The sequence below is a fragment of the Schistocerca serialis genome, chromosome 2 (genome assembly GCF_023864345.2).
Source record: "Schistocerca serialis cubense isolate TAMUIC-IGC-003099 chromosome 2, iqSchSeri2.2, whole genome shotgun sequence".
NCBI classification, from domain to species: domain Eukaryota; kingdom Metazoa; phylum Arthropoda; class Insecta; order Orthoptera; family Acrididae; genus Schistocerca; species Schistocerca serialis.
Genome location: NC_064639.1, coordinates 678,792,379 through 678,818,078, shown reverse-complemented (window position 1 = coordinate 678,818,078; position 25,700 = coordinate 678,792,379). Strand labels below are relative to the sequence as shown.

At 43.0% G+C, this 25,700-nt stretch overlaps 1 protein-coding gene across 1 annotated transcript in view; it reads right to left on the bottom strand.

Annotated features, from left to right (window-relative positions):
* LOC126457782 (nose resistant to fluoxetine protein 6-like) overlaps positions 1–22,319 on the bottom strand; it is a 185,605-nt gene extending 163,286 nt beyond the window's left edge. Inside the window, exon 1 of the mRNA XM_050094368.1 lies at positions 22,063–22,319. Within this exon, the coding sequence (XP_049950325.1) occupies positions 22,063–22,309 (247 nt within the window). The 5' untranslated portion in view covers positions 22,310–22,319. The remainder of the gene's footprint in view (positions 1–22,062) is intronic.
* Positions 22,320–25,700: the final 3,381 nt, after the last annotated feature.

The following is a 25,700-nucleotide window of genomic DNA, read 5'->3' as shown; positions in this document are numbered from 1 at the left end:
CCATCAATGCCGTCAGCTGGCGGGAGTCAGCGATAGGCCTACGAGCAATCTGGTTTGCAGTAATGGCGGTATCGGACATGGACCACGTAAGAAGGTTGTTTTATAACCGCAAGAAGGCTAATGTTTTTTTCTCTTTTCTATTGACACAATTTGTGTTTGTAGAAGTAATTTCAGTTTTCTGGCGTTACCGAGTGACCGCGAAACTCTGAGTCTGATCTCATCAGCATGAACGCTTTGACACTGCTGTGGTGCCTATGAATTAGACACAGTTCCTCTATAATGCAGCAGAAGGTGCAACTGAGACACAGAGTTGCCTAAGAGATGTAACGTAAGAAAAATGTGCTTTTCCTTTTTTAGTTTTGCGCAGAGTTTGTCACGCACGAAGCAGAGGTCTAGTTTGGAACGAGCTTCGCTCATCGTGTCCTTGGCATTTCTTTCAGTACCCGGATGTGGGTAGATCCCAGGTGGAAGATGAAACTACCACTCTGTGTACTGTGCAAACTCTATCCGCCTTTCGACTTTTTGCAGTCCGCGAATAGCGAACCTCAGATTTAAATGCAAAATCGGATGAGGATTTCAAGTAAACAGATTTGAAAAACCGGCCAAATTCCACAGGCTGCTAGGCCGGCACAACGGCAGATCGTTTGTTGTAGTGGGGCGGGCGACTCGGTCCTGGGCCAAAACACGAGGTGGCCGGCACTTAGCGCTGCGCTGCTGGTCTCGTCCGGTCCCTGGTCTCTGTTGAGGAGCCAGACAGGGGACTGAGGCGCCGTCCACGTCCGAGGACCGCAGATCTTCCCAAGGAGTTTTGTTGAGAACGGGCTGTTCAATAAAGAGTGATAATAATTTTTTCACAATATATGTTTACTCATCCTCATAATTTTGATGTTCCTCCTCAAAAGAGTCTTCTTTGGAAGCGATGCACTTGTCCCAGCGTTTCTGCCAGTCTGCTCACCATTCCTGCAATGTCCTTCAGAATCGCCTCTGTGGTCTTCACTATTGCTTCTGATAACGGAAAATGCCTCCAACGAAGGTATTCCTTCAGGTTGTGGAATAAATAAAAGCCACAGTGGGCTAAATCCGGATTACAGGTAGGGTCAGGGACGCACGTCACATTGATTCTTTCAAAATGTTTAGTAACAATATTTGCAATATGCGACCGTGCATTATCGTGGTGCAGTATCCAGCCAGTTTTACAGATATGTGGTCTTTTGCGCCTGATATGCTCTTGCTAAGTTTTCAGGACATCGCTGTAATATTGTCCACTTATTGATTTGTGTGCAAATAGAATATGTTGATAAGCCATTCCATTTTTTTGGGGGTGGGGGTAAGGGGGGGGGGGGGAGGGAAGGAGCTGCCGATGAAAGAGATGCCAACACTGAGCTTTGCTGTTTGCTCTCAGATCAAAATGATGTAGCTAAATTATCTCAGCAGCGATTACCTTTGAAAGAAATTCCGGATCTTTCTGTAGCATCAACTTCATCTGCAAGCAGATCTGCACGTGAATGTCCTTTTGCTGACTCTAACCTGTGGGTGGCACTCTGTCAGTTTTCCAGTATTTCAGAAAGTGTTCGTAAGGTTGTTCGTCGATCCTGTCTCACAAGTTTCTCGGTTGAGGATCCATGGCGTGAACAGCACGATCGAGATGATCCCACAGATTCCCGACTGTTTCACATCCTGGGAGTTTGGTGGCCAGGGGAGTACAGTAAATTCATCCTGATGCTCTCTGAACCACGCACGTACACTGAGAGCTGTGTGAAACGTTGCGTTGTTCCCCTGGTGAATGCCATCGCGCTGAGGAAACACAAACTGCATGTAGAAATGGAAATGGTCCTCAGGGAATGGTGCCTACTTCTGTTGATCCATTGAAGTTTCCAGTATTACGAGATCACTCAGTGAACGCCACACAAACATTCCCCAGGCCATAAGCTCCCTTCTCCGGCCTGTACCCTCACGACTATTGTTGCAGAACCATACAAGCCAATGGCCATCTATCCGATGGAGCATAAAACGTGATTCGTCTGAAAAGGTCACCTGCCGCCACTCAATGTGTAAGTAGGCTGTTTAGGTTTTTATGTTGGTAACGCCACGTAGCGCTCTATATGAAAATCACTGACTGTGCTGTGGGAAGGCTGTGGTTGGTTTGCATTGTGGGAGTATATGCTGTTGTAGTGTTGGGCAGTTGGCTGTTAACAGCGCGTAGCGTTGCGCAGTTGGAGGTGAGCCGCCAGAAGTGGTGGATGTGGGGAGAGAAATGGCGGAGTTTTGAGAGCGGATGATCTGGACGTGTGTCCGTCAGAGACAGTAAATTTGTAAGACTGGATGTCATGAACTGGTATATATATTATGACTTTTGAACACTATTAAGGTAAATACATTGTTTGTTCTCTATCAAAATCTTTCATTTGCTAACTATGCCTATCAGTAGTTAGTGCCTTCAGTAGTCTGAATCTTTTATTTAGCGGCAGTAGTGGCGCTCGCTGTATTGCAGTAGTTCGAGTAAAGAAGATTTTTGTGAGGTAAGTGATTTGTGAAAGGTATAGGTTAATGTTAGTCAGGGCCATTCTTTTGGAGGGATTATTGAAAGTCAGATTGCGTTACGCTAAAAATATTGTGTGTCAGTTTAGTGTTGATCAGAATAGGTAAAGAGCGAAATGTCTGAGGACACTCAGTTCTGCTCAGCTGTTTGAAAATCAAATAATGTAAGATGTTTATCAGCACAGTCATTCATTAATTTTTCTAAGGGGACGTTTCAAGTGGATGTCCAGTTGCGGTACTGGCGTGCAAATTCCAGCCTTCGTCGCCAACGAATAGCAGTCAGCATAGGTGCATGAACCAGGCACTTGCAGAGGCCATGCGCAGCAACGGTCGCTGAATGGTCGTTGAGGAGACACTTTTGGTAGTCCCTTGTTCAACATCTGAACTACTATTCGCCCGCACACATCTCCGCAGCCGTCGTTCACCCCTATCATCTACGGCCCGTGGTGTACAGCTGTTGCCACGACGCCGGCAAAGGATAGTGTCATTTTGCCATGCCCTACTTCAACTGCGGCGGCACCCGAACAGTTTACGAGCTTAGCCATTTCTAAAATGCCTCCACCCTTGGCCTGAAAACCACTGATCATGTCCATTTGGACGTCACATATATCGTTCCATTTCCATTTCCTCCTTACGACAACGAGCGTACAGTTTTCCGCGTCCCCCCGACAAGGTTTATACAGGTTGGTCCATTGATAGTGACCGGGCCAAATATCTCACGAAATAAGCATCAAACCAAAAAACTACAAAGAACGAAACTTGTGTAGCTTGAAGGCGGAAACCAGGTGGCGCTATGGTTGGTCCGCTAGATGGCGCAGCCATAGGTCAAACGGATATCAATAGCGTTTTTTAAACCCCCATTTTTTATTTCAAATTTATGCAGTACGTAAAGAAATATGAATGTTTTAGTTGGACCACTTTTTTCAATTTGTGATACATGGCTCTGTAATAGTCACAAACGTATAAGTACGGGGTATCACGTAACATTCCGCCAGTGCGGACGGTAATTGCTTCGTGATACATTACTCGTGTTAAAATGGACCGTTTACCAGTTGCGGGAAAGGTCGATATCGTGTTGATGTATGGCTATTGTGATCAAAATGCTCAACGGGCGTGTGCTATGTATGCTGCTCTGTATCCTGGACGACATCATCCAAGTGTCCGGACCGTTCACCGGATCGTTACGTTATTTAAGGAAACAGAAAATGTACAGCTACATGTGAAACGTCAACCACGACCTGCTACAAATGATGATGCCCAAGTAGGTGTTTTAGCTGCTGTCGCGGCTAATCCGCACATCAGTAGCAGACAAATTGCGCGAGAATCGGGAATCTCAAAAACGTCGGTGTTGAGAACGCTACATCAACATCGATTGCACCCGTACCATATTTCTATGCACCAGGAATTACATGTCAACGACTTTGAACGACTTTGAACGTCGTGTACAGTTCTGCCACTAGGCACAAGAGAAATTACGGGACGATGACAGATTTTTTCCACGCGTCGTATTTAGCGACGAAGCGTCATTCACCAACAGCGGTAACGTAAACTGGCATAATATGGACTATTGGGCAACGGAAAATCCACGATGGCTGCGACAAGTGGAACATCAGCGACCTTGGCGGGTTAATGTATGGTGCGGCAATATGGGAAGAAGGATAATTGGCCCCCATTTTATCGATGGCAATCTAAATGGTGCAATGTATGCTGATTTCCTACGTAATGTTCTACCGATGTTACTACAAGATGTTTCACTGCATGACAGAATGGCGATGTACTTCCAACATGATGGACGTCCGGCACATGGCTCGCGTGCGGTTGAAGCAATATTGAATAGCATATTTCATGACAGGTGGATTGGTCGTCGAAGCACCATACCATGGCCCGCACATTCACCTGATCTGACGTCCCAGGATTTCTTTCTGTGGGGAAAGTTGAAGCATATTTGCTACCGTGATCCACCGACAACGCCTGACAACATGCATCAGCGCATTTTCAATGCATGTGCGAACATTACGGAAGGCGAACTACTCGCTGTTGAGAGGAATGTCGTTACACGTATTGCCAAATGCTTTGAGGTTGACGAACAACATCATTTTGAGCATTTATTGCATTAATGTGGGATTTACAGGTAATCACGCTGTAACAGCATGCATTCTCAGAAATTATAAGTTCACAAAGGTAAATATAACACATTGGAACAACCGAAATAAAATGTTCAAACGTACCTACGTTCTGTATTTTAATTTAAAAAAACCTACCTGTTACCAACTGTTCGTCTAAAATTGTGAGCCATATGTTTGTGACTATTACAGCGCCATCTATCACAGAACAAAAAAAGTGGTCCAACTAAAACATTCATATTTCTTTATGTACTACACGAATATGTAATAAAAAATGTGGGTTCCTATTTAAAAAAACGCAGTTGATATCCGTTTGACCTCTGACAGCGCCATCTAGCGGGCCAACCATAGCGCCATCTGGTTTCCCCCTTCAAGCTAGACAAGTTTCGTTCTTTGTAGTTTTTTCGTTTGATGCGTATTTTGTGAGATATTTGGCCCAGTCACGATCAATGAACCACCCTGTATATCCCCCACTGCTAGTGCTGGCATCTATCGTCTATATTAGATTAGATTAGATTAATACTTGTTCCATAGATCATGAATTCGACACTTCGTAGTGTTGTGGAACGTGTGAGGTTAATAAAAGATGTCTGTACAAGATATTACATTACACAAAATATTGCATGACTCTAATGTTTTAAGTTTTTTTTTTCCCCTCCCTTAATTTATATCTAAAAATTCAGCCAATGAGTAGAAGGAGTTGTCATCTAGAAATTCTTTTAATTTATTTTTAAATGTTGGTTGGCTATCTGTCAGGCTTTTGATGCTGTTTGGTAGGTGACCAAAGACTTTTGTGGCAGCATAATCTACCCCTTTCTGTGCCAAAATCAGATTTAACCCTGCATATTGAAGATCATCCTTCCTCCTAGTGTTATAGCTATGCACACTGCTATTACTTTTGAACTGGGTTGGATTATTAACAACAAATTTCATAAGTGAATATATATACTGTGAGGTTACTGTGAGTATACCTGGATCCTTAAATAGATGTCTGCAGGATGACCATGGGTGGGCTCCAGCAATTATTCTGATTACACGTTTTTGAGCAATGAATACTTTTCTACTCAACGATGAATTACCCCAGAATATGATGCCATACGAAAGCAGTGAATGAAAGTAGGCATAGTAAGCTAATTTACTGAGATTCTTATCACAAAAATTTGCAATAACCCTAATAGCATACGTAGCTGAACTCAGACGTTTCAACAGACCATCAATGTGTTGCTTCTAGTTTAACCTCTCACCAATGGACACGCCTAAAAATTTTGAAACTTCTACCTTAGCTACAGACTTCTGTTCAGAGTCTATATTTATTACTGGAGTTGTGCCATTTACTGTACGGAACTGTATATACTGCGTTTTATCAAAATTTAAAGAGAGTCCGTTTGCTGAGAACCACTAAATAATTTTGTGAAAAACATCATTTACAGTTACATCACTTAGTTCTTGGTTTTTGGATGTTATTACTATACTTGTATCATCAGCAAAAAGAACTAACTTTGCATATTCATCAATGTGGAATGGTAAGTCATTAATGTATATCAAGAACAGTAAAGGACCTAAGACCGAACCCTGTGGGACCCCATACTTGATAGCCCCCAGTTTGAGGAATCAGCTGTTGTTTTAACATTACATGAACCACTTATTTCAACTTTCTGCATAATTTCAGTTAAGTATGAATTAAAACATTTGTGAACTGCCCCCCTCAAACCATAATGATTTAGCTTATCTAAAAGAATTCCGTGATTTACACAATCAAAGGACTTTGAGAGATCACAAAAAATACCAATGGGTGATGTCCGGGTATTCAGAGCATTTAATATTTGATCAGTGAAAGCGTATATAGCATTTTCTGTCGAAAAGCCTTTCTGAAAACCAAACTGACATTTTGTTAGTACTTTATTTTTACAAATATGGGAGGCTACTCTTGAATACATTACTTTGTCAAAAATTTTTGATAGAGCTGTCAGAAGAGAGATTGGGTGATAGTTGTTGACATCCGACATATCCCACTTTTTATGCAATGATTTTACAATGGCATATTTCAGTCTATCGGGGAAAACACTCTGCTCCAAAGAGCTATTACATAGGTGGCTGAGAATCCTACTTATCTGTGGGGAACAAGCTTTAATACCTTCTGGAAATGCCATCAATTCCATAAGAGCTATTACTTTTCAGTGAGTTTATTGTTTTACTGATTCCAGAGGGAGAGGTTGGTGGAAATACAGTTGTTTCAAACTGCACAGGTATGGCCTGTTCTATTAGTAGCCTTGCCTCTTCTAGTGAAGATCTGGATCCTATTTTCTCCACAACATTTAAAAAATGATTATTGAAAATATTTTCAATTTCTGATTGTTTGTTAGTACACTTGTCATTCAGTTTTATGGCACTAAAGTCTTCCTGTGCTCATGGTTGCCCTATTTCCCTTTCAATAATATTCCAAATTGCTTTAATTTTATTATCAGAGTTACTGATCTCAGACATGATACACATGCTTCTGGACTTTTTAATAACTTTTCTTAGTACCGCACAGTAGTTTTTATAATATTGAACAATTTCAGGGTCAGTACTCCCTCTTGCTGTTAGATACAGTTCTCTTTTACGGTTGCAAGATATTCTTATTCCTTTAGTTAGCCAAGGTTTTTTATATGTTTTCGGGGAATTATGTTTAACTATTTTCCTAGGAAAACAATTTTCAAATACCCTTAAAAATGTATCGTGAAATAAGTTATATTTCAAGTTAGCATAGGGTTCCTTATACACTTCATCCCAGTCTAGCTGCTGTAGGTTTTCCCTAAAGTTTGCAATATTTATATTGTTAATTGAATGCACTGCTTTGAAATTCTGATTTGATATACTGCATGGAGCTATGTCATGTACTGTAAATAGCTGTGCACCATTACCATTCTCAACAGGATAAGCATTTATGTCCTTAAACTTATCTTGGTCTATAAAAATGTTATCTATCAATGTCCTGCTGTTCGTTGTTATCCGAGTAGGAAAATCAATGACGGAGCTCAAATTGAAAGAACTGAGTAATACTACAAGGTCATTCTTCCTATTACACTCTTTCAGGGAATCAACATTGAAATCCCCACAAATGATAATTTGCTTCCCCCTGTCTGACAGACAGCACAACAAAGCATCCAAGTTTTCTAGAAATAGCTGGAAATTCCCTGAGGGGGACCTATACACAGTTACAATTATGAAAGTGCCATCATTTAGTTTTAGTTCAGTGGCACATGCTTCCATATGTTTCTCTACACAATTTTTTTTAGTTTCTAAATTTTTTACACTGTGGAAGCTTTTGACATATATGGCAACTCCTCCTCTCATCATATTATCTCTACTTACATGTGCAGCTAGTCTGTACCCATTGACGCTAACCTTTTGCATATCAGTGACAATGTGATGCTGAGACAGGCATAGTACATCTATTACATTCTCAGTTTCTATATCTTCTAAACAAAGCAGAAGCTCATCAATTTTATTCTTCAATCCCCCAATATTTTGATGAAATATACTAACATTATTTTTCACTTTACTTTTGTGAGTATCTTGAACTTTTTTAACATCTTTAGTACTTGCCTGGCTGAGTTTCCCACTGGACACTGATCTTACACTAAAAAAGAGTTTCCACCATGAGATGTAGTTCCTCCCCCTTCTTTGGATGGTTAGTTCACGTTGGTGTCGAACATAGACGATGGTCATATTAACTTGACTGGACCGTGTATATAGCAGTCCCATTGATAAGAGTTGACAAACTGGAGCAGTGAAGTAGGCAGTGCTGTCAAGGTATAAGAGATCATCCGGTGGTGTTTAACTGAATTCGTAACTCGTTGCAGAGACGACGGCAGTATTGCGTGTAAAAGTGAGAACGACAAGTAGAACATGTCCTATAACAGGAACGAGTGTACAGGAAATTGTAACATGTCACGTGCTGAAGTAATACGGCATTTCTTGTTTAGGAAGCTCATGTCTGGAATTTGAGACCAATTAGATAGGGACTTAACTGAAAGATTTACATTTGAAACATATTTGTTCTGAGGTCAGTTCGCAGGTCTCGCAAACTAGTCCCTTGCGTACTCGTGTTTTCTGAACGTTCTTGTTTCTGTTACAGTATACATTCATTCGCATCAGTTTTCGCAACTAATTATGATACATCCTGTATAGCATATACTACTGTTTGTTCAATAGAGTAGACAACTTTCATGCTACTAAACTTGTTTTTTTTTCTGAAAATTAATACAAAGGGTTACCGTCCGGACCCTAGTGAGTCACGCAGTGTTTCCAGGTACTCAACGTGAAGCTCAATTCTGCTGAAAATACATGCACACGAAAGATGCTTGTGGTGCGTGGCTGTCCATACCCCTTTCGGTAGACATGAGGGCTATTAATGAAGAATTATCGTACTTTTTTTCCGTCAAAATTTGTCGTGCTAGAATTTTGTCTTATGAATTACGAAATTGTGCTAGCTTACACGCCATGTCAGTTTGATTGTTGGTACTTCTGGACCCTGGTTCCCGCCTGTGCGAGGCTGGCAAGTGGAGACACATTCAGAATCGCCTACGGCAATAACGGAGATGACTCGCGATGTATAATGTAGGGCTTTGAGATTCTGCTGTCGTGTCTAGAAATGACCAACGAATGACTACCAACCATATTGTTGCGCGAGTTTTTCGTAGTGTGCACGGGTGATAAATCGGGGTCTGCGAAGCAGATATGCCTTGGTTGCGGTTCGGACTGCAGGCGGTAACATCAAAGCGTTGGCGGTGGGTTGGCTCTGGGGGCCCTTCCTCTAGTGTGTACGGCAGGTCGAATGATCATTGGTTCAGTAGCGATTTGCTGTGTCTGCTGAACGGATGTGTAACGACAAAGAGAAACAAACGAAATTATTTTGATATTTTAAAGGTGTACATTGAGATGTCATACGAATTCCCAATAGCTAAATGTCTCAGTTCGACCATTAATATTTCTGTTACAGGTTCAGCTCTCCTAATAGCGGTGTCATTTTCGGAAAATTTAGAGTTTGCATAATTCAATAACAATTCGAAATCTGAAACCCCCATTCGCAAAAATTATGAAATAGCCATTATTCCAACTCAGCTTTGAGATCAGACATTAATTTTCTCCTAACACACTGCTCTCTACTTTTCGAAAGAGAGGCCGTCCACCAGAGTCGTTTCTTCTACTTCTTCTTTTTTGACGATCAGTTTTTTGCTGTATCATAAATACTGCAGATGTGACTAATGCTAAATCCTTTTCTTATAATGACGGCCGGTGGAGCCATAATTAAAACGCCACTTGTAAACAACAACAAAATCGGAGCAACTTCAACAAGTTGTCAGAGTCAACTGTGATCCTACATGGCCGAATCCCTTGGCCCCAAATCCTCGGTTTGTTGAGAATAAGGGGCCGAACACCAACACCTTGGCGACCATTGTTTGGCCGAATCCACTGGCTGTCGTTCGTTGGCTTCACTTGGCCTACTGTGTACGCGCATTCAACAGATCTTCAGCTGAGGCCTGTCCAGAGTTACAGCAGGCCTATCGAGAATATGTTTTTCCCTACAGCATAGCTCGGGGATGGTTTAAATTGCTTAAAGAGGGGACGCAATCCATTTCGATGGATGGTGAGCCCCGCACTTCAGTTACTGATTTTACGGAAGAATACATCAAAACTGCTGCATGCTCCAAATCCCTGTAGGTATCTTCCAGTACGTCATTGCTCTCTTCCTGCGCATCTTCTCTGCATAAGATGGTTGTTCAGGCTTTTGGCTGGACCGTGTAGTACACTTCCGAGATGAATCCAAATAGAAAAATCCAGAGGATTGAGGTCAGGTGATCTCGAAAGGTTAAGGTACAAGCCCTAGTCGAGCTGTCCGTCTTGGACCATATTGGAGCGTTTGGTGTCCTGCTACATCACAAGACAAATGCGTCGGTGAGCTATCTATCGCCTTTCCCAGTGATGGGTAATGGGTGAAATTTGAAGCCACTTGTATGAACTAGGATAATATTTAACTGTGAAGTTCGTGGCTGCTCCTAGCAATATAATCGCGGATATCCTGTAAGCGGCTCGTTTGCGGACACATGCCTACTGGGAAGATTTTGCTTCCATGTCATATTCCACTACTGATTATGATACACGCTGGATACAAAAAAGGAAAATTATTTTGTATGAAGTATTTAAGAATCTTTAGAACCCACAGTTAACGCTCATCACTACATAGATATCTCAATAGAGTTATTTTCATTATATATCATATGTCTTTTGGTGGGAGATTGCATTGTTCATGTACGACCAAGAATATAATACAAAAAATGTAATTTTTTAGTTTTTATTGATCTGCAGCAGTCATCATAGCCTTTATTCTTCTATGTGACGCCACAAATTCGAAGATTCAGTTCTTGATCTAGTTTTTGTCCTAAGATTTTTTACGGTGTCGATCATTTACTCTTTCTCTGGAATTACATTGTCGAGATGTAAATAAAATGCTATGTGTCACCTTTCTCAGATTGAACTTAAACCAATACCATTCCTCAAAAATGGCACACTGAGTATGATTGCAGATTTGGCACGTTCACACGGGCGCTCATACGGTAGTTTATTGGGAGGGGGTGGGGGAGAGACAGACATGGGGTATGGAGTATTTTTAATATTTTGGAAGACAAATGGCGACTTGACTGTAGCCATAAGAAAGTTCCAGTTCTGGTCCCCTTAAAAACCTGCGTAATACCGACCTTAAAGTCATTTTCTTGAAAGAAAAACACCTGACCACATTACATTTTATGCTTTGTGTAAGAACTCCCCTCCACGCCCCATTGCCCCTCGGGTGCTGACGCCCTTGTGCGTTCATGTTTATCACAGTTACACGGCGGTAAGAGCCGCAATTTCATGGATTGCGCGGCGCCTCCGGACGGAGGTTCGAGTCCTCCCTCGGGCGTATGTGTGCGTGTTGTACTTATTTTAAGGAGTGTGTAAGTCTAAGGACCAATGACATCAGCAGTTTGGTCCCTGAGGAATTCACACACATTTGAACATTTGAGTTACAAAACGTTTTAACATCAAGACTTATTATAGTCAAAACTCACGTAAACGTTTTCTGCGACTATACCGGTTACGTCTTGACACTCATTTTCAGTAGCCCATGGCATGAACCATGGCCTAAGACTGTGCTACAGCATGCCGAGCGGCATCATAGAGGAACAGCAACCCACTTTTCCTCAAGAGCCGGAACCATAGAAGGTAGTGCTCTTGGACGCTGGGGTCTGGGACAAAGTCGACAGTCTAACTCATCCCAAAGGTGTTTCATTAGGTTCTGGGCAGGTCAGTCCATTTCAGGAATTTATTGTCCACAAACAGTTGCCTCACAGATTCTGCTTTAAGACAGGATGCACTGTCACGCGTATACAATCATCGTCTCCGCACTGCACCTCTACTGTACGTCGAACAAAATGCTGTAAAACGTGTCACATCCTTCCGCATTTAGCGTTTTCTTAAACAAAATAAGGCGACCACATCCTAACCGCGAAATAGGCATTCGCCAAACCAACTATACTGGACTGCCACAGAATGTAGCGATTCATCAATCCGAATCACTCGTTTCTCATTACTCACTGCCACTACCTCAAGCGTCGCTTAACATTAACTACAGAAATATGCGGCTCTTTATGAATTACTCTACCATTGTACCCCATTTTTTTAAACTCTGCACACACAGTCGTTCAGTCATTGTGCGAGCTGCTCAGCTCGTAGCGCTTTGAAACTCACGAGTGTTCGCTTCTGCTGATTCAGTGTGATTTTTCACAAACACAGTCCGAAATGTTCGATGGTCCCTGCCTGATCTTGGCAGCAGTCCTCTCGGTTGAATTTATTATCAAGCTACTTACTTATCGATAGGAGTGCAATGATAAATGTGCGTACCTTATACATAAGAGTGCTTTGGAACCACAATAGTTTTTGTATTATATTTTTACGAGAGAACAAATCAATTTTTCTATAAATGAGGGCAACACAAATGAAGTTTTTATATGACACACACGCACGTCCAAGTACACAGGTGAAAAGATAGAACTCATGAAGAAATTTGCAGATTTTTCCCTATTATCATGAATATTTAATCGTGGGGCGGACAAAAATAGATTTTTTCTACAATAATGCCCTGTTTAAGAGAAGTGTTATTCCTACAATCACGAACAACATTTCATTATTACTAAAACTCATTATCATCTCTGAATTCCTCTTAAACGTCCTAATATTAAATGCATGAATATTGTGTAGGAAGATAACATGAAACACCGAAAATAAACAACTATTCCCTCTAGTAGTTTGACATGCGTACAAACCTGTTACGCAAAAACAATTTAATTAATTGTGTTGAAACTTTGCATGATTTCATATAATGTTTTTAGAGGTATTTTCAGACTATTTTCAATATTTTAAAAAAGTCATAAAGATATATGCTCTGAATCTGTACAAATTTTTCATACTAATATCTTAATGTAATATTACCTAAGGTCAAAAAAATAACAGTTTTGAGGATACAGTTGAAAAAATCGTTAACTTAAGGTTTTGTGGAATAAGTTATTTCAAAAGTTAAAAGGGGACTACAAAGAGTTGTTTGAAAGAACGGTATTCTTGTGACCGTATTCGTAGCATTAGGTATTTAACTCATAAACCAAATAGCGTAACTATTAAGTACAGCTTATGACAACAATGACATCCTCGTCTGCAGACGTCTAGTTATCTTTGCCGACATTGTATGCATTTTGCCAAGGAACTGATCCTTCCACAGAGCAGAAGTAGTTGCAAAACGTATCTTTAATGTCACAACCACGGTTGCTACCTCTTAGTCCTACGTTTTCTGTAGATTCCAGAGAACAAGTTAAATCTTCAAACCGATACCTATCAGGCTTCCGCACAAAGTTATGCAGCACGCAACAAGTTTTTTATAACACTTTCAGCCAAGTTAATATTAACATCTATGGCCCAGTGGAAAATTCGCCACTTGTCAGCAAGGATGCCAAACGAACATTCTGCTACACGCCTTGCTCTACGCAGCGTATAATTAAACACTCTCCTCGAGAATGTGAGTGATGTTCTTGCAAAAGGCTGCATCAAGTGTTTATCAAGGGCAAAACCTTCTCACCTATCAATACGAGAAGAACATTTTCATTGTTGGGTTCATCAGTCAAATGTCTGGCGCCTGGAAAAAGTAACCTTCCATTATAAAGTGCCATTCCGAATTTAGTTCCTTTTAAAATATTTGAATTACAATCGCGTCAATATCCTCCCGTATCAATGTATCGGAAGCAACAGTCACAATTCCCAACTGCCATAAGCACTACGGAATGAAGCAGTTTACGACAAAAAGTTCACTTCCACTAATAGAGGGCTTCACCAGCCGCGATTATTATCGAGAGGAGAAAATCGCCTAATGTGGCATTAGCCTTACCAAAGCCACTCGCGTAGGTCGTTCGTTGCAATAGACCATTAACGCTAAATTTCGCCGCGCTGTCCTAACGGATGCATTCGTCGAACGTCCCACATTGATTTATTCGGTTGCGTTGTCCGTGGTGAGAGGTAATATCTGAAATTTAGCGTTCTCGGCGCACTCTTGACACTATAGATCTCGGTATATGTAAGTCCCTTAAGACTTCCGAAATGGAATGTCCCAGTCGTCTAACTCCAACTACCATTCCACGTGCAATGTCTATGTCGTGCGACCATAATCACGTCAGAAATCTCTTCCCATGGATCACCTGAGTACAAATGACAGCTCCGTCAATGCATTGCCATTTTATACCTTGTGTACGCGATACCACCGCTATCTGTTTACGTGCATATCGTTATACTATGACTTTTTGTCTTCTTAGTGTATAATGCAATGTTCGTTAATATACGAAATGATTAGAGATCGTTACTCTAATCAATCGCTGATCGGTGACTGCAATCAGTCACAGCCTTCAAGAACTGTATGAGTATCTGACGGCAGCCATTTCAGGTGGAACGACTACATTAATTGTGGGGAAGGCTGCGGCTGGACTCAGATATATTTCGCGATCACTGAAGAAGTAAAATCCTCGCACTAAAGAGCCTTCTTTCAATCAGTTCTTGAGTAAGTCGTGTAGGAACTGTGGAAGGAACATTACGAGGTGCATTCAAGTACTAAGGCCTCCGATTTTTTTTCTAATTAAGTACTCACCCGAAATCGATGAAACTGGCGTTACTTCTCGACGTAATCGCCCTGCAGACGTACACGTTTTTCACAACGCTGACGCCATGATTCCATGGCAGCGGCGAAGGCTTCTTTAGGAGTCTGTTTTGACCACTGGAAAATCGCTGAGGCAATAGCAGCACGGCTGGTGAATGTGCGACCACGGAGAGTGTCTTTCATTGTTGGAAAAAGCCAAAAGTCACTAGGAGCCAGGTCAGGTGAGTAGGAAGTATGAGGAATCACTTCAAAGTTGTTATCACGAAGAAACTGTTGCGTGCCGGCCGAAGTGGCCGTGCGGTTAAAGTCGCTGCAGTCTGGAACCGCAGGACCGCTACGGTCGCAGGTTCGAATCCTGCCTCGGGCATGGATGTTTGTGATGTCCTTAGGTTAGTTAGGTTTAAGTAGTTCTAAGTTCTAGGGGACTAATGACCTCAGCAGTTGAGTCCCATAGTGCTCAGAGCCATTTGAACCATTTTTGAAACTGTTGCGTAACGTTAGCTCGATCTGCGGGTGCGTTGTCTTGGTGAAACAGCACACGCACAGCCCTTCCCGGACGTTTCTGTTGCAGTGCAGGAAGGAATTTGTTCTTCAAAACATTTTTGTAGGATGCACCTGTTACCGTAGTGCCCTTTGGAACGCAATGGGTAAGGATTACGCCATCGCTGTCCCAGAACATGGACACCATCATTTTTTCAGTACTGGCGGTTACCCGAAATTTTTTTGGTGGCGGTGAATCTGTGTGCTTCCATTGAGCTGACTGGCGCTTTGTTTCTGGATTGAAAAATGGCATCCACGTCTCATCCATTGTCACAGCCGACGAAAAGGAAGTCGCATTCATGCTGTCGTTGCATGTCAACATGGCTTGGCAACATGCCACACGGGCAGCCATGTGGTCGTCCGTCAGCATTCGTGGCACCCACCTGGATGACACTTTTCGCATTTTCGGGTCGTCACGCAGGATTGTGTGCACAGCACCCACAGAAATGCCAACTCTGGAGGCGATCTGTTCAACAGTCATTCAGCGATCCCCCAAAACAATTCTCTCCACTTTCTCGATCATGTTGTCAGACCGGCTTTTGCGAGCCCGAGGTTGTTTCGGTTTGTTGTCACACGATGTTCTGCCTTCATTAAACCGTCGCACCCATGAATGCACTTTCAACACATCCATAACTCCATCACCATGTCTCCTTCAACTGTCAATGAATTTAAATTGGTTTCACACCACACAAATTCAGAAAATGAATGATTGTACGCTGTTCAAGTAAGGAAAATGTCGCCATTTTAAGTATTGAAAACAGTTCTCATTCTCGCCGCTGGCGGTAAAATTCCATCTGCCGTATGGTGCTGCCATCTCTGGGACATATTGACAATGAACGCGGCCTCATTTTAAAACAATGCGCATGTTTCTATCTCTTTCCAGTCTGGAGAAAAAAAATTGGAGGCCTTAGAACTTGAATGCGCCTCATACCATGTCTCTTGTTTTGGAAATATGTATTTATGTTTTTATTTTATGTTGTATATCGTCAAGGATCTCTTTTTTGTTTTATGTTCTACATCCTCGAGGATATCTTTACTATGGACAGATGGAATGTAAAGTGTATATGTTTGTCTGAGGAGTGAGTGTTCAGATCTCTGTCTAGCGATTCTCATTTAGGTTATCCGTGGTTCCCCTACATCGTGAATGTGGGGATCATTTTTTTATTATTATTTTTAAGGAAGAGACTCATATCCCTCCCCATCCTACTACAATATTAACTTGTGCACCGTCTGTAATGACCTCTTCGTCGAAGGACGTTACATTAAGGTTGACCAGACTTCCAAAATCAAAATATAGGACCCAAATTAGAAGTTGAAAATGAACCGAAATTTTGTGAAAACTTTTGTTAATACCGTATCTACATAGTAGCTTTATGTTAAACTACTTGGTTTACGCTACAACTACACAGATCATCGTACCATTTTCTTAAAATTGTCACTAAAAAGACTCAAAATACCTTGTGTTGCTAATAGAGTAAATATTTTATTGTTGTCACATGCCAAACACAATATATCACTTTAATATAAGGATGTTTTTAACTAGGCTGGAAAATGATTGTTATTTATGTGGGTAACTCAAATTTTAATATCAATTGGCCCGGAAGTTTCGCTGTGGGTAGTTTCTGAAAAATCTTTTTTGTTGTGTTTTGTAGAAGAATGTATTTCATTCAGAAGTTTTGTATTTTCAAACGGAATTTTATAAAAATCAACAGGTGAGGTATCCCAAAAATGAATCTCAGTTGTAACTATTACCTTAAAGGCCTCGGCATTAAACCCCTTCATTTCATCAATTCATTAATCATTTGCGATCGAGGACATTCTTTTACAGTTGCATTAGTTCAAGGTAGACCTAGCACAAAGGCAGTAATGACCTGCTGATTCTTGCAGCAGTTATCTTGAGTTGTAAGGAAATTCAAAATGTGAGACCTCGTTCAGTTTGGTATAATCAAAGAGTGTATTTTCTTTATCCTCAGTGTATGACCACATTTGCTCTTCATTTGGTTATCCTACACGTTACTTAAAAATACGCTATTTCAAAATATACGAGACGTTTAATGAAAACGGGACAATATTCGTTCCGTCCATATTTTGCCGAGGAGAAAGGAACTGAAACTAAATACGGGACGATCCCGTAAAATACGGGACGTCTGCTCACCCTACTTTACATCCTATGCTTCGTTCGTTGCGTGAATATTCATCTACAGGGTGGTCAGAAACTGTCTGAAAAGCTTGTAAAGGTGCTACAGGGCACGTTGCTCTGAGAAATAATTGATAACTAAAAAATTCGATACGCGAGTTGTTTCCGAATTAATTGGCATATAAGTTAGCCAATCAGGCCGCTGCGCACGCAAATTCAAGTCGTCCGCCAGAGACGGTGTTGCCAAGCACGTTTTCTGGTCGGCTGCCTAAAATCGAACAAAAATTGGGCACGGGACAGTAGCAAGGACCGGACCAGAACCAAAGGCTGAACAGCGTCTGCGCTATCATCTTCGCTATGAGAACAACTGACGCTAATTGTATTTGGCGGACCAGTTGAATTTGCGCGCGCAACGGCCTTGTTGGCTAACTTCATTGCTAATTATCATGGAAAAGGCGTAACGTATCGAATTTTTTTCTTAATAATTATCTCTCAGCACAACTTACTCTGCGACACCTTTAGAAACTTTTCAGACTTTTTCTTACTATCTGTATAATCCTATCTGTGTACTCACTAAAATCGAAATATTGATCAATAGCGTCCATATATTACAAGAGGGCGCCATTAAATAAAAAACCTACCTCCGTACCCAGTCGCTAAAGCAAGCCCGTGCGGTGGCGCCCGACTCGGAGGTACGCCGCTTCGAATCCTGGTGTTGAGTGAAAGATTCACTGCCAATATTTAGCCTGAAGGGGAGGAGAGGTGAAGGCGTAAGGCTGCTGATAACCAGTCCTTGCACCAGTGCTCTGTATTAAATTCTAAACCTTTCCGCAAAGTCTCATGAAGAGAACGCATGTGACACTATTGATGGTGGTCTGCCCTCGGAAAGCTCGGTGGGCCCCACGATGCTATTCGAAAAGAGTAGGCCATGTGTCGGTAGCGGGTATCATCTTTTCCTTTCTCTTATCATAGTCGTACAACACATAAATAACACTATACAAAGCTCGCATCCCTTACACTCACCTATACTCCACAAACACGCGAAGGAAGAACACCCTTTCCGTTAGTCGGCTGAATCCATCCCTGCCATTTCCTGGGCAACAGTGCTATACAACATTCAATTTTCTAACTACAAAAAAGTAATTTCGTTTTAAGAAATTCTAACAGATTCCTTGTTCTATCAAAAAAGGAGTCAGATGTTTGCCTCTAACGATATGCTTGCAGCGCGTTATGAAGTAGTGACGTAGAATGCATCATCTCTTCTCATTCTAGTGAATCACACGTCTGTTCAGAATTACTGTGGTAGCCAGCAAGAGGATTTATTGTTTCCTTTTTTGTTATGGCGAATTATGGAAATAAAAAAAAACCAAAGGGTGATATGAAACCTGGTGCCAACATCTAGCCTACCTTTCTCAAAAATGGTTCAAATGGCTCTGAGCACTATGGGACTTAACATCTGAGGTCATCAGTCACCTAGAACTTATAACTACTTAAACCAAACTAACCTAAGGACATCACACACATCCATGCCCGAGGCAGGATTCGAACCTGCGACCGTAGCAGTCGCGCGGTTCCGGACTAAAGCGCCTAGAACCGCTTGGCCACTCCGGCCGGCTCGTTATTAGGAATAAAATATATAAAATCTTTACACCAAATCGCAACAGGTCACCACGGCCGATCCTACCTTTCGTCTTTGAGACTGAAGAGGCTGGGAAATTTAACGCTACCATCGACACATGTACGCACTGCGTTTGAGCTGCATGGGATTTAACGCTGAACATATCCAGAAAACTCCTGTTTCTGCACTCATATCGGTTACACCCTGGCCAAGTGCTGGCGTTCAAGTACACATAGTGACTTCCGCTACAGAGTTGGGTTACAGCGAAACACTGACAGGCAACTGCTGCTATAGATGCCTCATCTTTATTCTACCCCGGGGCAAAGGCAGGCGGCACTGACTGTATACGCGCTGGCCGGCACTTTCCGTAACGGAAGCCTCGTCGCCCTGCGTATAGCGTCAGGAGACGGCCACTTTTTAAACAACCCGTGCCGGTTAGTCTCCAGAATCTTTACTTGCGTACGAAGTATTTGCTACTTTTGGGGGCGTCCACTTCCCTTTTCTTATCAAAACTGCAGTACAGTGCCAGGAATGAGAAAAAAAGCTAATACTAAATTGGACAGCTGTTGAATTACGACGTAACGGGATGGATGGGTTGGCAAGCTCGAAAGAAGAACGTCATTTAGTATAAGCTTTCGCGTCGTGACTATGTCTTTAGGCCTCGTTAAGAGGCGTGAGGGACAAGAGGGAAATATTTCCCCCTCCTGGAATATGAAGCGCAGATTTCATATTCATTTCAAAATTCTCGCACATTTCTAGCACCATTTATCTATGATTCTAGTAAATCTAAATACTCTCTCTTGATTTTTGTTTCTTTCAGTTTCTCCGCTTTGAGGAATTAATTTGGTCTTTTTCCGTGATTGTTTATGTTGCAAGCCATCATGATTTCGGAACTGATCTCAGTGTTTTTTCTAAGTTCAGATTTTTAATTTTATGTAAAGATTTGTCATAATTGGTACACCAAATAAAATATTTCTTGCGAATATCTTGTTGAATACCCTGGAAATAATCACAAGAAGAATGAAGGTTGGGCTTGCTGGATCAAACTGGTGGCGTTCATATCAAAAATACAGAAGTATGTGCTTAGTATATACAGATAAAATATGTACATGTGGCGTCTGTTCTATCGGACATGTCCAAAAGAATAGATACAATTTTGATCGAGCAGCCTCTATGAATTAAGACACAAAGGAATTACAGGCATTGACAGCGAGGGAGCACTGATATGAATCAATGGGGAGAGTTGAAAATTTGTGCCAGCCCGGGATTCGAACCCGGATCTCCTGCTTACGAGGCAGATGCTCTGACCACTGTTTTTTTTTTTTTTTTACGGGGTTTTAATGCTAACCTTTTTTTCTTCATTTTGTTCGATACTGTTCTTGTCAGTTTGTCTAGACGGACGTCACATGACACCCCCTTCGAGTTTATCGTCGAATACTTCATCCAGTTCTTTTTTTATTACAGAGGTCAAGCAGTGCTTCGACCGAACACGAGGAGCTACCGTGCCGCTTCTAAGCCGTCCATGGATGTGTGTGATGACCTTAGGTTAGTTAGGTTTAAGTAGTTCTAAGTTCTAGGGGACTGATGACCTCAGAAGTTGTCCCATAGTACTCACAGCCATTTGAACCATTTGAATCTAAGCCGTCCGAAAAGAGTGTATTCGCAACTGCGCGGACAACGCAGCACGCCTCCCGTCAGACCCAAATTCTCAACTTATCCACACACTACGAATGTTACATCCCTTGCCTATTATCCTCATTTTTCGCCGCATTTCGCCGCTTTCCGCAAGAGTTCGATCCTAGTGTGCATCCGCACTGAAAAGATCATTGGCCGTTCTCGTCTTAATGGGCAAGGGGCACTACTTTGGTAGTGTGCGGATAACTTGAGAATTTGTGTCTGACGGAAGGCATCCTAGGGTAGTCAGTGCAGTTACGATGACTACTGTGTCCGGCTGGCTTAGCGATCAGAGCAGCTGCCTCGCAACAGGAGACCCGGGTTGGAATCCCTGTCCGGCACAAATTTTCAACTATCACCATCAATATAAATCGATGTCCACTCGCAGCCAATGCGTGTAATTCCTTTGTGAGATAAAATATGTTTACCACTGCGGTGTCAAAATCATCTACCTAAACAACATGGAGTGAAGACCTATCTAGCGTTTCAGATACAACAAGTTTTGTGGAATTTGAGTCAAATTGTGTACTAAACGTTCTTAAAAAAATGGTTCAAATGGCTCGGAGCACTATGGGACTTAACATCTTAGGTCATCAGTCCCCTAGAACTTAGAACTACCTAAACCTAACTAACCTAAGGACATCACACACATCCATGCCCGAGGCAGGATTCGAACCTCCCACCGTAACAGTCCCGTGGTTCCGGACTGCAGCGCCTAGAACCGCACGGCCACCGCGGCCGGCAAACGTTCTTAAACCCGCTGAATCAGTCGTATTAGTAATGACAGTTTCGGAATCTTGCCTCCTGTTGGGTAAGCTTCTGCAGATGCCCTTGCGCATGATGCAACAAAACCCTACTGGTTGTGTGACAGCATCCAGCTATTTTTTCCCAATTTATTGGCTCTCGGGAAGCGCCCATTCAGCCATATCAATAGCGTAATCTCAGTTACGTTGATATGGACCTGAGGATAACACAGCACCCATTCCACGAGCGAGAAAAACCTCCGACCCGGCTGGGAATCTAACCCAGGCCCCTTCGGATAGCAATCCACCGCGCTGACCGCGTAGCTACCGAGACGTAATAAGCATCTCCAAAGCCAATAAAATAACAACCTACGGCTCGATTACTCTTCTACACCATCCAGACGAGTGTCACTTGCGTAAGAACAATTTTAATGGAAAAGTGCGTGCTGTGGCATTGCGAGAGAATGAACACTGACCTGTCTGAGCATCGGGCTGCTGCTGCGGCACAGGCCTCACGGCGCGGTCGGTGGGCTCTTCTTCATCGACGGGCACGTCTTCCGCGAGGAGCGAGACTGTGATGTAGTCCTCCGTGGTGGAGGTTGCGGCTGCCTGGTCCAGCTGCAGGTCCGTGGTGGGCGCCGCGGACACGCCAGCTGTGGCGGTCAGGGTAAAGGCGAGGATCGCCACTGCCACTGCCGCTGCCATTGCTGCCGCCTGCCGCATCTCGCTTCGCGGGGTGCGCTGCGACTGCCGCCGGTGCGCCGCCGCAGCGGGTACCAGCCGGCTCCGGAAGGTCTGCCCGAGGACGTCACCGCCACCGCCACCAACCGCCTTACCGGGTCGCCGGGGACGGGTTGGTGCCGGGCGGCCCTGGAAGCTACCACGCCACGGGGTCGCCTTACCTCGCCTCGCTGCTGAACCACTGCTCGCTCCACCTCAGACCGTCGCTCTACCTCCACTTCTCAATCTGCTCCTTGTAAATCACTATAAAGCGCGAGGCAGAGACTACCATATATAAAGGTGTCCTCCCGTACAATTCGCAATGCTGCATGGTAAGAAGTTTATAACACTCCGTGCAATCTGTTGTTATATATGATCTTTCAGAAACATTCGTCACATTTCACGAGACTGTATATGGTACGACGGGGCGTTCAACAACTAATGGGGATTTTCACCTTTTTCGTATGCCAATCGCATTCTGCCGATGTATTCGCATCGTATAATGATTTTATGGACGGCGTGCGCCGCGACCAGTTTCTTTAATTTGAATATGCTTGCCAAAGTCGAAACGCGTCACTGAAATTTGAAAATAAAAACCTCTGCAACCAAGACCGTGTTTTTATCTCAAATCTTACGTTGGTTGCTTATCAGACGAAGTAGAAGAAGACGACGTGTGACGACGGCCTCTCGTCGGGTAGACCGTTCGCCTGGTGCAAGTCTTTCGATTCGACGCCACTTCGGCGACTTGCGCGTCGATGGGGATGAAGTGATGATGATTAGGACAACACAACACACAGTCCCTGAGTGGAGAAAATCTCCGACCCAGCCGGGAATCGAACCCGGGCCCATTAGTATTGACAGTCTGTCGCGCTGACCACTCAGCTGCCGGGGGCGGACATCAGACGAAGTGATAAAATTGAATAAATTTTAGTAATGCAACATATTTCTTCTCAGCCGATTTCGGTTTAAAAAATGCGGAATTTGTTGCGGGACATCGGTGAATATTTCCGCTACGGCCTCTATAGTTTCACGAAAATCCCATAGGTGGCGGAGCCATACGTAGCCTTCAAAATGGTATCTATAACAGAGGTGCATTCCAGTCAGAGTGCTGTCACTGGGTTTCTTTTGCCGGAAAACAAGAGTATCGCTGATATTCATAGGCGCTTGAAAAATGTCTGCGGAGGCCTGTAACTGGACAAAAGTACGCTGAGTCGTCGGGCGAGAAGTCTGTCATCATCGCAACAGTCACACAAACGTGTCCGATCTCCTATGTGCCGACCCGCAGCGCACAGCAGAGACTCCTCCTGTGTTGGAACTTGTGGATACTCTCATTCGAGATGATCGACGGATCACTATTAAAAATCTCGCTGCTCAACTGGAGGTCTTGTTTGGTAGTGGTGACGCACCGGTAGACCACTTGGAATATAATATATGGAACAAGAGACACCATGTGTTAAATGAAGAGCTAATAAAATGTTTTTCATAATTTTGGTCATTTTCACGTATGTTTTCCTTAAACTGTGGTTCACGGAACCCTGGGGTTCGGTGGTGACCACTGATGGGCTCCGCGAAACTTACGTGACGTTTTCATAACATTCAAGAAAGTAACTTTAAAAGTTATATCTTTTGAGTAAAAGTATGTACTTACCAGGTTCCTCGTGGCCTAATAGAAGACGATGCAGATCATCGAAGGACCATCTGTTGAGTCCAATGAGGAATTCACTCTGCAGGAAGCAGTACGTGGGTGATGCGGAGGTTACTGATGCAGCAAGACGTTGGCTCCGACGCCGACCAGTAGAGTTGTATCATGCCCGCATACAATTCCTCCCAGTAAGGTGGCGTAAGGCTGTCGCATTGAACTAAGATAACACGAGGGTTGGAACTTAAATAGTGGTAACTATTTATTCGCAATCGATACAAAAGACTTAAATGTTTGCACTTGTTACTGTCCTTCAAAGTAGTCACCAACGTTGTGTAGAACCAGTTGCCAGCAATGTGGAAGGTGTAGTATACCGTTAGCAGAGCCTGTTCTGTTGATGGTGCGAATGGAGCGGTCTACTGCCTTTAGAATCTCTGGAACAGTTTTGAAGCGTATTCCACGTCAGTGCACAGTATTACTGTTCGTTTTTGGAGCATCGCCTGCCACCAGCTTTGCGAAAGAAGCGGCGACACTTTCTGTGCAACCCACCTATCATATTGCACGACAATGCGCGGGCGCATACAGGGCTAGCTGTGGCTGCTCTATTCCGTCGATGGGACTGGGAAGTACCGTACCATCCACCATACTCCGCGGACTTAAGTTCTTGTGACTTTGATTTGATTCCGAAGATGAAGGAACCACTTCGTGGCATTCGCTTCAAAACGGTTCCAGAGATTCGACATGCGGTAGACAGCTCCATTCGCACGATGAACAGAACAGGCTCTGCTAACGGTATACTACGCCTTCCAAATCGCTGGCAACGGGTTCCACACAACGCTGGTGACTACTTTGAAGGACAGTAACAGGTGCAAACATGTAACTCTTTTGTATCGGTTGTGAATAAATAGTTGTCACTATTTAAGTTCCAACCCTCCTATTTGTAGCCAAAAGAGTGGGGAATAATAAGGTGAGATTAAAACTGAAGAAATTGCAAAAAGGTGGGAATTTAAGGAGATGGGACCTGGATGAACTGACTAAACCAGAGGTTGTACAGAGTTTCAGGGAGAGCATAAGGGAACAATTGACAGGAATGGGGGAAAGAAATACAGTAGAAGACGAATGGGTAGCTCTGAGGGGTGGAGTAGTGAAGGAGCAGAGGATCAAGTAGGTAAAAAGACGAGAGCTAGAAGAAATCCTTGGGTAACAGAAGAAATATTGAATTTAATTGCTGAAAGGAGAAAATATAAAAATGCAGTAAATGAAGCAGGCATAAAAGAATACAAACGTCTCAAAAATGAGATCGACAGGAAGTGCAAAATGGCTAAGCAGGCATGGCTAGAGGACAAATGTAAGGATGTGGAGGCTTATGTCACTAGGGGTAAGATAGATACAGCCTACAGGAAAATTAAAGTGACCTTTGGAGAAAAGAGAGCCACTTGTATGAACATCAAGAGTTCAGACGGCAACCCAGTTCTAAGCAAAGAGGGAAAAGCAGAAAGGTGGAAGGAGTATATAGACAGCCTATACAAGGGCGATGTACTTGAGGACAATATTATGGAAATGGAAGAGGATGTAGATGAAATGGGGGATACGATACTGCGTGAATAGTTTGACAGAGCACTGAAAGACCTGAGTCGAAACAAAGCCCCTGGACTAGACAACATGCCATTAGAACCACTGACGGCCTTGGGAGAGCCAGTCCTGACAAAACTCTTCCATCTGGTGAGCAAGATGTACGAGACAGGCGAAATACCC